This window comes from Bison bison, unplaced genomic scaffold (genome assembly GCF_000754665.1).
Source record: "Bison bison bison isolate TAMUID 2011002044 unplaced genomic scaffold, Bison_UMD1.0 scf7180017864327, whole genome shotgun sequence".
NCBI classification, from domain to species: domain Eukaryota; kingdom Metazoa; phylum Chordata; class Mammalia; order Artiodactyla; family Bovidae; genus Bison; species Bison bison.
The window spans coordinates 5689522-5706064 of NW_011494899.1; the positions used below are offsets into that span (position 1 = coordinate 5689522).

Here is a 16543-nt window from a genome sequence, read left to right on the forward strand (position 1 = left end):
TGAAAGTGAAGTAGCTCAGTTGTGTCTGACCCTCAGCGACCCCATGGACTGCAGCCTACCAGGCTCCTCTGTCCATGGGATTTTCCAGGCAGGAGTACTGGAGTGGGGTGCCATTGCCTTCTCTGAATTGTCTTTTCTAATCTTCTACTTTTCAAAAATTTCCAATATACCCTAAATTCTAACTTTAAATTTAAATTAAGTTCTTAACATAGTAACTGAAAATTATAGGATAGCTTAAAAAGTCATTTTCCATTTAATTTTTTTTTATTTAATACTTTTGAATACTGTTGAATTGCATTTGAAGAGAAAATAAAAATTCCACAATATCTTTTCTACCATTTTCCTTTTTTTTTCTTGGGCACAATAACGCAGACAGGAGAGGACCAGTGACACATACATAGCTGCCTTTCTTCCAGTTCTTGGTTAAGTCCCGTGTGGGTTATGGGCTTCCTAATACTAAGGTTCTTGGGCGCCTTGTAAGATGGTCTCATAAATAAGAGATATACACGACTACACTTTATATGAACCCACTGCAGGATACAGGCATAAGTAAAGAATAACTGAGTCTTACTGAATGAGTAGAGCCTCTAAACGGTTTTAAAATAAAAATAATGAAGCAGGTTACTTTTATATTAAGGCTAAGTACTCCCCCCCCACCCCACCAACGATACTGTGTAGGAGGATAAATAACACAAGGAGGAGAGGCCAGATGTGCAGGAGGGAGCGATTCTGTACCTTGTTGATGATGTGTATCACTCCATTTGTGGCTGCATTGTCGCCGTCAATGACGGATGCTCCTTCGATTGTGATGTTCTGTAAATGCACCACAGTGAGAAGGTGAGTCCCTACAGAGTACACCCGGGGACTGAGTGATTTCTAGGGTTTCCACATTTTGAACAGTAGTGACCTTCTCACTTTTGGACCATGACGTACAGTTAGAAATATCTTAAAACTGTGAGCCATTTGATCTCTCTCTCTCACACACACAACTGAAATGAAATAATAATTTCCTCTACCATGTGGGAGGCATCTGATTGATTCTACCCCATTCTATTTCATTAAAAAAGTGCTTGCTGAGGCTCACTAAACAGATCCTGCAGTTGGAAAAGCACTGTAGATAGCATGGTGGGTTGAATTGTGTCCCCCAAATTCACATATTGGAGTCCTAACCCCCAGTGCCTCAGAATGTGACCTTATTTGGAGACAAAGTCTTTATACCAGGTAACTGAGTTAACATGAGGTCGTTGTCATTGCTCGGTCACTTAGTCATGTCTGACTCTTTGCGACCCCACGGACTGTAGCATGCCAGGCTCCCCTGGCCCTCACTATCTCCCGGAGTTTGCTCAAATTCATATCCATTGAGGTCATAGGGTGGACCCTAATCCAATATGACCAGTGTCCTTATAAGAAGAGGAAATTTGGACATAGGAACTATGTAGGCAGAACACCATGTGAACACGAGGACTGCCATCTGCAAGCCAAGGAGAGAGCCTGACCTCCCAGTCCTCAGACAGAACCAACCCTGTCCACACCTTGACCTTGGACTTCCAGCCTGCAGAACTTTGAGACAACAATTTCTGTTGTCTAAGCCACCTAGTCTGTGGTTCTTGGTTACAGCAGCCTTAGCAAAATAATGCAGACAGTTACCAACTTTACAAGAATATGAAATGCATGGGGAATGGAGGTGAGCAAGCCTAAATGCACGCTCATGCAGCCACCAACCAAGTATGACACAACTGGCCTCTGCTCTCTCGGGGTTCCTCTCCTCTTCTCCCACCACTGCACTTTGAAATTCTTCCTGGGAACCCTGGATCCTGAGGGGACTTGTCTCATCCTAGGCACGTCAGCAGAGGTCCTGAAGCACATAACACTGGCCACCTTGCACCTCTCTCTTGGTTACAGGGGGACGTTTATATCAGACATAAGAAAGAATTCATTATGATTGTGTCTTTGATAGTTACCCCCTCTAATTCACAGGTCTTAATTGATTTACTTCTGAAGCTACAACCCTGGGACGAACCCTCCCAAGGTGAGTGTTCAGTTAATGCTTGCTCAGAGAGTCAATGATTTAAAACACTAGTGGAAAACCACCCATTGACTGATATATGCAAGTAAGGTTCTAGAATTATTGTAACAAAATGTAGAGACCGTGCGGCCCTATGTAACTCTTTCCTGCTTTCTAAAAGGACTATTCTGATGAAGCACATACGTTTATGTAATACCTAAATAGATAGAACCTTTTCACAGCACCACTGCTGATGGGTAGGAAGGCAGAAATGCTTTAGAGCTGCAATTCTAGAGCATTCTGACCGTGGCCCACAATCCACTGATGGGGTAGTTCTCACTTCCCAGTAGACCGTCTATCCTCATTTTGTGCAGTTCTAGAAAGAGCTTTAAATCACTGCTGCATTCAGCAGGGCAGCCAGACCTCCTTACAGAAAACTGAATCCAAGTCCTTGAAATGCTATAGAAAATGCCAGAAGGTGAGCATCTATAGGGCTCCCCTCTTCCTGTGCACTATCCTGTCTCCAGCACTCTGATCAGTTCCTGACATACAGTAGGTGTTCAGTAAACATCTGCAGACTGACTGACTGACCCTAACTTAGTATAATATTGTAGTGATCTCTAATGACTCAATCAGTAGGTTACCAATAACAAGTTCTTAGCCACACATAAAAATCCAAGTTGTGAAACTCCACTGCCTTCACACAGAAGAAGTGAAATATTTGTCTTTCTGGATCAGTCTGTGGTCTAATAGAAGAGCCTGTGGCCAACCAGTGGGGAGAGAGCCTCATCTTATAGGAGCCCTGCTATACAGTAACTCTGTGAGTGTGTGTATCAATATATGTTGATAGTTGTTGAAGCTGGGTGATGCCTACCATGGAGGTTTATTCTCCATCTATTTTTGCTCATGTTTGGAAATTTCCATAACATAAAAACTTCAAAGTATGATATGAACATATGTCACAAGTTTCCATTGAACAGACCCAATACGATGCTCTCTTACCCCATCTGCCTTCACCAGCTGAAGGAAGTTGCCCTGCAAAGATGTTGCCAGCATGTCAGAAGGTGACAGGGCCTGCAGATCGGCCACTCCATATGTGCCCAGTAGTGTATGGTACCTATAACAATAGTCCATAAGGGCTGTAATGAGATATTGATGCTTGAGACAGTGGTGTCGGGAGTAGTTAAGAGGGTAGGTTCTGGAGCCAGACTACCAGATTCAAAATCTCCTCTTGAAGCTATTGGCCATGGCCTCTGGGGTCAGTTATTTAATCACTCTGTGCCTTGGTTTCCACATCTGTAAAATGGGAATAATTATAATGTCTATTTCACAGATAGGATTAACTAGGTTGTATGTAAAAGCAGTTAGCAGAGTTGGCTGTCAGTCATGTTGACTACTTCCATCCTGGGGGAAAGAGCGGGGCGGGGGCAGCCCTAGAACACGTTCAGTTGCATGGACCTCAAGGCCCATGGGGCCCACCTCCATTGCACTTCATTCACACTGATGCTAGTAAGACATCGTGAGGAACAAAATACATAATACGCACTTTATGAGGACAGGGATGTTGCTCTTGGTCAACCAAAAGGCTTTCTCTTCTTGGTCCATGTCCGCAATGGCTTGTCGGGAGGGCACAAGGACAGTAAGGTTTGAGGTGGTCGACAGCAGGTGTTGTAGGGAAGCATTCTGAATCCCAGAAGGAAAAGAAAGTGGCCTGACTCATGTCAGAGGACAAACGGGGCTGACTTAATCCTTGGCCGAAATCCAATATCCCATGTGATATCATTTCAGAGATACTGGGAAGGTCCTAGGGATTCCATTCCCAAATCCATCCCACCTACTGACTGATGCCTCCACATTCCTTCTGAGACTCATTACTTTTATTTAAATGTGTGAGCCTTGACAAAAGGTATATCTTCCTAATCAGGTCACACTTCAAATCATTATCTGTCATTTACCCTTTAGTTTAAACGAAGAGGCAGAGAACAGTCTTGACAGGATCATGTGTGTGTGTGTATGTGCACACGTGTGTGCAGAGACCCTGAGAATCCTTGGATGCCTTTGGAATAAGGATGGTAGGAAGACTCCAGAAACAGTTTCAGCAAGAGAGAGAGACTGAAGGCCTGAAATCAAACTTTATCTATTTGCCTAGAAGTATTAAAAGTTCTGGGTAGAAGCTTTGACGGGCTTATGTTTAACAACTGGCTCTCCAGAAAAAACAAACAAACAAAAGCCCTGGTTTGCAATGCTTGCTGATTTCTGTGGTGTAACTTCTCCCATCATGGCTGATTTCCAGCCGCCATCACGACAGCATTGAAAGAGGGGCTGGGAAAGCTGTGCTCTTGCAAGCTGGGATGAGCGGGATACAGCACACCATGGGCAAACTCACGCATGTGGGTGGGTCCTATGGAAATCAGCACCTGCTGTAGGGCCCTCCTCTCCCACGTGATGGGAGTAGGAGAGACCCCACGTGGAAGCAACAGGAAGCTGTCCTTCAGTGGCCGATGACCACACACTGCGTGCCTTGGCACCTGTCTTAAACGGGACTAAACACTTGTCACAATGGCTGCTGAACCTGCCATCTTGGGCCACTTGGGCAAAGATGACAGAGATTCAGACAATTGGGGATGCTGGAGATTAGATTCTTGGTTTTAGAACTTTCCAAGGGAGAGGGGACAGTTCCTCAGGACATGTTGGGCTGAGGGCAAAACCCACATGAAGTGTGCTAGGATTGTAGCTATAAATGCCAAATCTAACTTGGCAAATTACTAATGATGAAGTATATTGAGTTTATAAAAAGACCTTTTTTTTCAATGAAGAATGAAGCCATACATATATATTTAGGTTGGTTGAAAAGTCGATCACCCCAGCTTATCCTAGACTAGAAGTACTGAGCCCTGGTTGCATGCTAGAATCACCTGTGAGGTTCCTGGTATACACGGATGCCCAGGTCAAACCTCTGCCAATCAGATCAGAGCATCTGGGGGTGGGAGCCTAGGCATGGCTATTGAAAGACTTGTGTTCCACATGGTTCTAAAGTGGACTCAGGGCTGAGAACCACTGCTCTAGATGACTGCCTTCCCTCCCCCACCATTTTCAGTCTTCTATTACATGCGGTCCGTATCTCTAAAATTATATATATTTCCAATCCTATTTTCAACAAAGGTACTCACATTTATCCACTGGTTAAATACAGCTGCAGCGGAGAGAAAGGACAATTCCTTATTCATTTCGTTCAAGAGAGGGAGGAGAGAGGAGAGAGAACACAGAGGAGGATCAGTGAGAGGCACATCTGGGCAGCTCTGGGCATCATCCTTGCCAGCCTTGCCCACGTCGACATGAATGATGCCCAGGCTGGATGAATCCCCATGTTGCCAGAGCCATGCAGTTTCTTTCATGCTTATTGGCTCAAATTATCTTCTATATTCAAGGTAAAGGAGTATTTCCAGAAAATTCAAATGAAACAACAACCTCAAGTTTGTCCAAATTTATTTTGGTTGTAAGGACATGGCCACCCAGTCCCTCAGAAGGGTCACAGGGCTCTGTAAACTGCCCGCTTTCAGAGCCAGCATTGAGCAGGGCCTTGGGACATGAAACCAAACCACCTGGGTTTTCTTTCTGGTTCGGCCCTTTCATAGTTCCTTAGGTCAGGGGTCCCTAACCTCTGAGATCTAATGCCTGATTCTCTGAGGTGGAGCTGAATAATAATAATAGAAATAAAGTGCACAATAAGTGTAACATGCTTGAATCATCCTGAAACCATCCCTCCATCCCCAATTTGTGGAAAACCTGTCTTCCACGAAACTGGTCTCTGGAGCCAAAAAGGCTGGGGGCTGCTGCCTTAGGCAAGCTACTTCATCTCTCTGGGCCTCAATGTTCCCAGCTGTAAAATAGGGATGACAAAAGCTCTGACTGTTAGGGTTGATGTGGCAGTTGGAAAGGTTAATGTTTTTAAAGTGCTTAGAATAGAGGCTGGCATGTAGGACACAGTAAGTTTTAGCCACTGTTATTTCTAACTAATCCACCATGCTGCTGCTGCTAAGTCGCTTCAGTTGTGTCTGACTCTGTGCGACCCCATAGATGGCAGCCCACCAGGCTCCGTCGTCCCTGGGATTCTCCAGGCAAGAACGCTGGAGTGGGTTGCCATTTCCTTCTCCAATGCATGAAAGTGAAAAGGGAAAGTGAAGTCGCTCAGTCTTGTCCGACTCTTAGCGACCCCATGGACTGCAGCCTACCAGGCTCCTCCATCCATGGGATTTGCCAGGCAAGAGTACTGGAGTGGGGTGCCATTGCCTTCTCCTTATCCACCATGGGGTTTGTTAATGAACATATATACTGAACCATCACAATTGGCACCAGGTTGGAGTGAGGGAGGCCGTAAGATATGAAAGAGAAAAGCTGGCCCCTGACCTTATGCAACTTATAGCTGTTTTGGGGATTTTAAGATTTGAAAAGATAACCCAGAAGGCTAGTAGATTAGTGACATTTGAAGGTGTGCTAGAGTAAGGAAAGCTCTGGACTTTGAGTTTAAAAAGGCTGGGTTCAGTTCCCGGGTCTGCCATTTACCAGCTGTATGATCTTGGGCTTAACCTCTCTGAGAATGCAAGAGCATCACCTGAATAATGATTATAATGACAGCTTGCTCCTGGGATTATGAACATTACATGCATTAATGTATGTGAAAACATTTTAAAAACTATTGAACACCACGAAAATGGCAATAACAATTTGGTAACCCACTCCAGTACTCTTGCCTGGAAAATCCCATGGACGGAGGAGCCTGGTAGGCTGCAGTCCATGGGGTCGCAAAGAGTCAGACACGACTGAGCGACTTCACTTTCACTTTTCACTTTCACCCACTGGAGAAGGAAATGGCAACCCACTCCAGTGTTCTTGCCTGGAGAATCTCAGGGATGGGGGAGCCTGGTGGGCTGCCGTCTATGGGGTCGCACAGAGTCAGACACGACTGAAGTGACTTAGCAGCAGCAGCAGCAGCATGTGCAAATTTACCAAAAGACAATATATCTCAGAGGTGTCTTAACTACTTTTTGAAAGTAGTTGAGGTTATTGAGTAAGTTGGTAAACCCTGGTTAAAAAGTAAACCAGTTTAGTAAGTGATACAAGAACTGAGGTGCTCGAGTAATCCCTTCAGGGAGAGGAGGGTGCGAGCTGGAACTGAACACAGGGGAGAAAGACCCAAGGCAGGGTCTGTGGGGGAGGGGAACAGAGCTGGTGTTGAGCTGGGAAGGTGACAGCTCAGGTAAAATGGTTGGAAGGAAACTGAGTTGAGGCCCTGTGAGGTCCTCGCAGTGCCAGGCAGAGGACTTGGACTTGATCTTGTTTTCCCAGGGAGGAGAAAAGCATTGTGAGAGCAGGATTTTAGGGTTCTAAAATTTTAGAAAATGTGGCCATGGACAGTGCAGAGAAAATGTTGGGTTTAAGCTCCATGGTATGGGTGTTGGGAGATGGGCCTAATGGGATGAAGAGGAGAAACAGGTGCAGTGAAGGGTGGGAAGGACCCTGACAGCAGGGCAGCCATGGTCAGATGCTGCAGCCATCAAAGAGCATGTTAGGGCAGGCGCAGCCCTGGCACTGTGAGACCAGTGGTTCCTATTGAGAGGAGGCGCAGGAACTAAATGCCAGTGAGCTGAGCAAAAAGTGAGTGAGGAGAAAATTCACCAACTTACTTTCTCATTGTAAAAGATCTTTATGAACAGTAGGAATGAAGTAGGAAACATGACAAAGACCTGCCCTCCAGAGGTGATAGTCCAGTGGGGTGTGTCCTATATTGACAGATTGTGCTGATGGTTAAGAGCTGGGCTCTGCACATAGACAGCTGAGTGAGCTGAGGAAAGTTTGCTTAGGCTCTCAGTTTCCTCATCAATAAAATGGGCATAATAACAGCGTAAGCCCAGAGGGTTGTGATGAGGTTTAAATGAAGTGTGGCTGCCTGTTAAGGATTTAGTAAGATGCTGGTACACAGAAGGTGCATACAGGTGCACACACACATACCCTAGATAAGGGTAAGCACAGCGTGCTCTGGATACCTATAGAAGGCCTACAACCTGGACAGGATTGCCCAGGAACTCAGCAGGTGCCAGTTATTTGCTCGTTTGGGAAGTCTGGGACTGGAAAGAGGCAGAATGGCAAGAAAGAGAAGACAAGACTGCTTTGGTACACAGAAGGTGCCAAATAAAAGTTCCCTCCCTCCAATTTGTAGAAAATTTGTGACCCATAGAGCACATATGCCATTTGTGAGAAGTTGCTTGTTTCAGACAGAATCTCCTGGAGCACGTGATTGGTAGAGAACTTTAAAGGCATCCTAGCCAAGAGTGTTTGTCTTTTTCTTTTAAACTGGAAGATTTTTGTCTTTATGATTCTGTCCTGAAGTTGCTCTCAGAGGACTTACCACTGCAGCATTTCCATAGCACAGAAGGCCGTCTCCTTCATAGCCCTCTTGGCAAACACAACTCCAGATGCCGGAGGAAGTAAGCTGACAGGTTGCCTGATACAAAGGAGAGGAGAGAAGTGGTCTGCTTTCCTAAGTAAAGCATTGGATCTGAGATGTACCTGTGAATACTTGGGCTCTGTCTACAGTGAAATTCAGGACTGAAAGATTACTAGAAGTAACCCACAGGCCCTCAGCCCTTCCTGCAGGTTTGGTATAGCTCTTATGGAATCACAATTAGATTCTTTTCATCCCTGTCAAGATTTAATGAGCAGAAATCAGGACACATGGTTAATGTGAATTTCAGACAAACAAAGAGGCTTTTGTATACGTATGTCCCATATACGATTTGGGGGCATGCTTGTGCTGGAAAAGAATTCACTGTGTATCTGAAATTCAAATTTAACTAGGTGTCCTGCACTTTATCGGGCAACCCTATGCTCATTCTTCCACAGCTTGGAATGAAGTGGAAGTTCCAATAACCTATCATGTTTGGAATATCAGGGCTTAGTCAGCCTTAAATTAAGACTGCTGGAGTTTCTTCAGCTTTGTGAAGTGCTCTTATGACTCTTGGGTAACAGATACTGTAGGGACATCTCCCATTTTTTCTTCTTTGAAAATCACCCACCTCCCCACATATACTAGGGCTGGGTCTGGTAGTCCTGCTCATGTCATCCTACTCCCTGGCCAGCACTGACTGGCCCATATGTGGACACCTGGACCCAGCTGGGCTGGAACCTTTCTGGTCCAGACCCTGGTCAGATCCTTTCTCCTATGAGTAAGAATTAGGACATGGGATGCTGTTGAGTTAGTGGGCATCACTGGTAGATGTCCCTCTAAGAATGGGAGTCAGATATTCCAAGATGCAAAAAACTGCACTTAAATTTGAGAGAACGAGACAGAGACAGATACAGAGAAAGTAAAGGCACAGAGAATAGCAAAATGAGAAATTGTATGGTCTCAGAGGATTGATGGAAAAAGCTGCCTTGATCCTGATTCTAAGCCCTTGGGAAGTTTTGCAATTCCTGCCTATGGAGATACCCTGGGGGCATGTGTTCAACAAATTCCTTTTTTGCTTAAGTTGATTTTTGTGGATTCTGTTATTTGCAACCAAAAGCATTGTGATTAAGTGTTTTCATCGGTTCTGATGCTGGCTGCTTAGTGATGTTCTCTTAAAAACATGACCATGACCAGCTCTAACATCTGTGCCTACTTTTCCCTAATTTAGACACAAGGCTCAACCTACCCTTGAATGGGCATTTTCACCAGTAATTTGGGTTAAACTCTGTTATGACATTCAAAATGGGAATCTAGTTACCCTTTCAACTATTCTGTTGATTTAGAATTGCCAGATTTAGCAAATAAAAATACCAAGAATGAATTTTAGATAAGTCATGAATAATTTTTTGTTTAGATGGGGAAACAGTGGAAACAGTGTCAGACTTTATCTTTTTGGGCTCCAAAATCACTGTAGAGGGTGATTGCAGCCATGAAATTAAAAGACGCTTACTCCTTGGAAGAAAAGTTATGACCAACCTAGATATCATATTGAAAAGCAGAGACATTACTTTGCCAACAAAGGTCTGTTTAGTCAAGGCTATAGTTTTTCCAGTGGTCATGTATGGACGCGAGAGTTGGACTGTGAAGAAAGCTGAGCACTGAAGAATTGATGCTTTTGAACTGTGGTGTCGGAGAAGACTCTTGAGAGTCCCTTGGACTGCAAGGAGATCCAACCAGTCCATTCTGAAGGAGATCAGCCCTGGGATTTCTTTGGGAGGAATGATGCTAAAGCTGAAACTCCAGTACTTTGGCCACCTCATGTGAAGAGTTGACTCATTGGAAAAGACTCTGATGCTGGGAGGGATTGGGGGCAGGAGGAAATGGGGACGACAGAGGATGAGATGGCTGGATGGCATCACCGACTCGATGGACATGAGTTTGAGTAAACTCTGGGAGATGGTGATGGACAGGGAGGCCTGGCGTGCTGTGATTCATGGGGTTGCAAAGAGTTGGACACGACTGAGCAACTGAACTGAACTGAACTGATATAATATTTGGGTCATGCTTGTCCTGAAGGATTGTCATTTATTTGAAATTCAGATTTAGCTGGGAATCTTTTCTTGCAATTGTGTGTTGATTCTTCCATGCTTTGGAATGGAGAGAAATTTGCAATAATTACTCACATTCTGCTTAGGGACTCCCTTTGGGAGTAAGAGAGATTTTGTTCATTACTGGGCCCAGGTAAAAAATAATCCAAACTTCTTTCTTTCTCAAGTAATTGTTTTAAAGTACTAATGAGAAAAATCAAGTAACTCACCAGTGGATGACATTTCTCAGTTTGTTCTAAGCATGATGTTATTGGTTCACAGTCAATCCCATTGCCTTGAAATCCTTTTTTGCACTCACACTCATTCTGTAATTCAAAGAGCAAAGTAAAAGAGACTATTGAAAACAACAGACTTTTATACCTTGCCCTCTCACAGCACCAAGAAATGAAGTATGGAAACCATAGCTGTTTGGCCCTTTTAGAGAACACCAGGAATGTCTTTGTTACACTCTGACTCCAGAGCTGTTGGTCTTCGCATTCTATGTTACATTCCCAGTCTAAAGCTCCTTGTCACTTTCCTTTTTAAAAGACCTTTAAAAGGTTTTAAAACTTTTAATTTTGTATTGGAGTAGGCAATGGCAACCCACTCCAGTACTCTTGCCTGGAAAATCCCATGGATGGAGAAGCCTGGTAGGCTGCAGTCCATGAGGTCGCTAAGAGTCGGACACGACTGAGCGACTTCACTTTCCCTTTTCACTTTCATGCATTGGAGAAGGAAAGGGAAACCCACTCCAGTGTTCTTGCCTGGAGAATTCCAGGGACGGCGGAGTCTGGTGGGCTGCTGTCTATGGGGTCGCACAGAGTTGGACATGACTGAATTGCCGCCGCAGCAGCAGCAGAGCTGATTAACAATGCTGTGATAGTTTCAGGTAGACAACAAAGGGACTCAGCCATAGGGACAAATGTATCCATTCTTCCCCAAGCTCCCTTCCCATCCAGGCTGCCACATAACTTTGAACAGTGCTCCCTGTACTATACAGTAGGTTCTTGCTGGTTGTTACTTCTTTTTTGAATTCCTTACCCTAGAGGGACCATATGGAGATTTATCTCAGAGAGACCCTAAAGAACATTCCACTGAAAAAATTGGCCCCTTCAGCTAAGAGGGAAAGATGAAGTAAGTTATGAGGCATCCACTTAGTGGAAATCCGTGCACAAGGCCACTGCTGGTCTATAAGGCACACTGTGTAATTTTGAACAGTCATCCCCTCTGAGCAGGCAGATCTGAGTAAGGAAGGTACCATCTCTATGTAAACAACACATGGCAAGTGGCTCAGCAGGCAGACAGTTTCATCATGCAAAAACAAATGCCCACTCCTTCTGGGAAGGTTTGGGTCCACACCAGGGTCCACACCTTGGCGAGCAGGGTGCAGGCTGGGTTTCAGCCCCGGCTTGCCCCATAGGCTGGATACTTTGTGTAGCGTACAAACTACAAGGAAGCAGCGGCCCCGATCATGCAGTTATTAAATATGATAGTGATGGGTTGTATGACTAAATGGGGAAATGTGTGTGCTAAGTACAGAACAGGAACCAAACAAAAATGTAATGGATTGCAACAATGGAGAGGAAAATAAAAACCTCTGCATTAAAAAGACCAGAAGGAAAAAATACATCAGCACACAAATGGTGACTGCGGGTACACTGTGAATGGTGTTAATTTTTCTCTTCACTTTTATTCCCAAATGTCTTCCAACATTATTTTGAAGTTAAAAAACTCAACTTAAAAAGAAGTAATCATTTCAACAGAGGTACTGAGTGATCATTATGGAACCAGCAATGAACCTTGAAGCTGCTTTCTCTGAAGCGAGGAGGACAGAGCATACCAAGTAAGTAAGAAGAATCCGATCTTTAACAAACACTGGAAAACAAGAGATGCTGTAAGTTTTATGGATGAAGTGGCACATGAGATGCTTCTGTGATGAAGACCAGAGCTGTTCAGAGGAGGGGGGATGAGCTGGGAAGATTCTTCTGGGAAGTGTGGTGTGGATGGACCTTAAGAGAGGGTGGGAGGAGTGGGGAGTCCATGCAAACTGAGGTCACATGTTAGAGAAAAAAGAACGGAGGTGGGAAAGCAGGAGCTTTTGATTGGAGGAGGTTTACTGAGGGGCTGGTCTAGAGAGTGGTTACATTTAGAGGTGATACAAGATGACCCACTAAGTTGTGAGAAGAAATGAACAGAACCTCTATTTATGAATTTTCATCTTTAAGGGTTTAAGTATTATTTGCTGTATATGCTTTATAAGGTAAATTGGGTATCTTATATGTAAATATATGCTCATTTATATATGTAAATATATGCTCATCTATACAACTTTACAAGTTAGGGCAAGACCTTATCAACAAGAGTGTTTAATCTTCTTGGGGTAGCACCTTCCTGCACCCCCAAGACTAATATATTGACCCCAACATGGTCTGTCTTTTAAAATAAACATTCATGGTAATTAGGACTTTTGCCTAGTTGGAATATCTACAAGATTTCAAGGCAACTAGTAACATTACTGAGGGCAATCCTAGAATCAGCCTATTTTATTTCTTACGTAACACCCTAAAAAGTCCTTTCTCTTCCTCCATCACCCCCATTAGAAGTTTTTCATATTTGTTTGTAGAAAGGATGATAGACAGAAGGGAACAGATACTATACAGGTTGGATTGTGTCCCTCTCCAGACCTCCTCACTCTTATGTAGAAGTTCTGACTCCCAGCAACTCAGAATATAACTTTATTGGAAAAAGGATTGTTAATATGAATTAGTTAAGATGAGGTCACACTGGAGTAAGGTGGGTCCCTAATCCAGCATGATTGGTGTCATTACAGAAAGGGGAGATTTGTACATAGGCAGGCACAGAGGGAGAAGGTCATGTGAACATGAAGGCAGAGATCAGGGTGATGCATGTGTAAGCCAAGGACACCAAGAGGCATGGAACAGATTCATCATCACGGCCCTTAAAGGGAACCAAACCTGCTGACACCACAATCTTGGACCTCGAGCCTCCCACACTGTCAGACAATACAGTGTTGTTGTTCTATGACGTCCAGTTAGTGATATTTTGTGACGGCAGTCTTAGCAAACTAATACTGACACCAAGAAATTGTTTTTCTTCCTCAAGTGCAATGTGGCAACTCTGGTGAGTCCAAAACGAATGGAATTGTTGGCCAAATGGTTGGCAAGGGATAAGAATGCAGTGAGTTCTTTTATGATTAGGACTTCTTCATGGCTACAGTCATGATACACTGTCATCACCTCACTTGGAGCGAAATTAATTTCTAAGAAGTAGCTCATTCTGCCTCAGTGTCCCTTAAATGAGGTTAAGTGAAAGTGATCAACAAACTGTAGAGTGTTACGGAGAAATACAGAGTGAGATCAAGGGAAGACCAAGAGGGAAGTTCCGGAGTCAGACTGTCTGGGTGTGAATTTCACACCACAATTTGGTTTCTGTGTAACATGAGCAAAGTATGTAACTTCTCCATGCCTCAGTCTTCTTTTTTATGTAATAGTACCTGTATGGTAGCAAAAGCGAAAAAAAGCAAGTGGGATTACATCAAATGAAAAAGTTTCTGTATAGCAAAGAAAAGCAACAATAAAATGAAAAGGAAACTTATGGGATGGGAGAAAATAGTTACAAATCATAATCTGTTAAGGGGTTAATATCTAAAATATATGAAGAACTCATATAACTCAACAGCCAAAAAAAAAAAAAAAAACCCCTGAAAAACCAACCAAATTTAAAAAAATGGGTAAATGATCTGAATGGACATTTTGCCAAAGATGACATATAGATAACCAATAAGTATGTGAAAAGATGCTCGACATCACTGATAATCAGAGGAATGCAAATCAAAACCACAGTGAGGTATCTCATCTCATATCTGCAAGAAAGGCTATCATCAAAAAGACAAGAAATAATAAAGTGTTGGCAAGGATGTGAAGAAAAGGAATTCTTGTGCACTATTGGTATGAATGCAAATTGGTGCAATCACTGTGGAAAATAGTATGGAGTTTCCTCAAAAAACTTAAAAACAGAACTACCATATGTTCCAGCAATTCCACTTCTGGATATTTATCTGAAAAATACAAAAACACTAACTTGATAGGATATGTGTACCCCCATGTTCATTGCAGCTTTATTTACAATAGCCAAGACATGGAAGCAACCAAACTGACCATCAACAGATGAATGGATAGAGAATATGTGGTGTATGTATACATTAGAATACTATTCGGCCAAAGAAAGAGTGAAATCTTGCCATTTGTAACATCATGGATGGACCTTGAGGACACTATGCTAAGTGAAACAGGTGAGAAAAAGACAAACAACGTATGATCTCACGTATATGTGGAATTTAAAAAACAAACAAAACCAAGCTCACAGATATGGAGAACAGATTGGTGGCTGCCAGAGGTGGGGTGTGGGTGAAGGGGTCAAAAAGTAAAAGAAAATATACTGCCTAGTCATAGGTTTGCTGTGACAATTAACTCCTTCCCACTGTTACAAATGATTAAAGAGATGCAGTAAGTTCTAGCCAGAGTACTTCTGTGTTTAGAGAAAAAAAGAAAATCCACTGCAGGAATCGTGTTTCCGCTTTGCCCTCCACCTCATCATGCCTACCTGCCCGGGGCCTACATACAGGCAGGTTGCATTGTGGTGGCAGCCGCCAGCACTGGGCAGCGAGCAGGGGTTGATCTCTGAGCAATCTCTTCCATCTCCGGTCCATCCCTCACGGCATACGCAGGTGTGGGTCCCCCTGCCAGTTCTGATGCATTCTGCCTACAAGAGGAAAAGCAGCAACAAAGCCTCTGAAACCCCGGGCCAGCCACATGATCGTTAAGCGCAAAAGAAGGATTTCCAGAGGTCCCCTGAAGAGGTATATATTTGCATGGAGTACAAAGGAAATGATTAAAATACACACTTGCATTGAGATCGACGGAAAAGCTAAGATGATTTAAAGAACAAATTGGCTTGTTGTTGGCCAGCTAATGGCCAGCATTGCTAACATCACTGCCATTTATTGAGTCAGGGACAGTTCTGAATGTTTTGCAGGTGTAAGCCTTCATCTTGAGAAAGGTACTGTGATTATCTCTATTTACAGATAAGGGAACTGAGGCTCAGAGGAGCTAAGTGACTTGCCCAAGGTCACACAGCCATAAAGGGGCATAAACCCAGGTATATAGGATGTTTTAACCCAAGCTTCTATCTGTACGAGTTCCAGGCCTTTCAGGATGACTACCCCAGGAGGCTGAAGGACAGAGTGAGAAGTGCAAGGAGAGCTGTGCAGATGAGGCTGAGTGGGTGAGGCTTGTCCAAAGGGAGTCTGGAGAGTTGGGCAAGGCACTTGCATCTGATTTCACCATCAGAGCCAGGGGAAGTTCCCGAAGGGGTTTCAGCATGCGGGGGAAACAGGATCTGATCCACTCTGGCTGTGGCTATAGAGAAGCAGCAGGGACAGCAGTTATTAAACTGTAGGGAAGGAATGGAGGTGACCTTGGCTAGGTGGTGGCGGTGATATTCCAGAGTTATTAATGAAAGTGATGGTCAGTTTGGGGTACACCGCTGACACCAATAGGTCTTAAGGCAAGTCACTTGATGTCCCTGAGCCTCAGTTTCCTGATCAGTAAAATGGCAATAAACAACATCTGTTTCATTGGGTTGGTGAGAGAAGCAAATGAGATCATGTTACATGAAAGTCACTTGTAAGTTGTAATGTCTGAATCACAAGTTTATGACTAATGATCTAGACTATCTGATTCTGTTTGTATTTTTAGGAGCCCAAGAGTCCTGGACCCCCAGCACATGTGGATTTCAGAAGTGGAGGGTCACAGAAAGCACCTGGCACCATCTTTATTTATTTATTTTTTTTTTAAATTTTTTATAACTTTAAAAATCATGTGTTCCCCATCCTGAACCCTCCTCCCTCCTCCCTCTCCACACCATCCCTCTGGGTCGTCCCAGTGCCACCAGCCCAAGCATCCAGCATCGTGCATTGAACCTGGA

At 43.8% G+C, this 16543-nt stretch overlaps 1 protein-coding gene across 1 annotated transcript in view; it reads right to left on the reverse strand.

The window, feature by feature from the left end:
* STAB2 (stabilin 2) overlaps positions 1–16543 on the reverse strand; it is a 169621-nt gene that overhangs the window by 82084 nt on the left and 70994 nt on the right. The window contains exons 25-31 of the mRNA XM_010853421.1: positions 15161–15319; positions 10768–10863; positions 8412–8507; positions 5176–5223; positions 3552–3688; positions 3008–3122; positions 736–813 (exon numbers count right to left, since the gene is read on the reverse strand). Of these exons, the coding sequence (XP_010851723.1) occupies positions 736–813; positions 3008–3122; positions 3552–3688; positions 5176–5223; positions 8412–8507; positions 10768–10863; positions 15161–15319 (729 nt within the window). The remainder of the gene's footprint in view (positions 1–735; positions 814–3007; positions 3123–3551; positions 3689–5175; positions 5224–8411; positions 8508–10767; positions 10864–15160; positions 15320–16543) is intronic.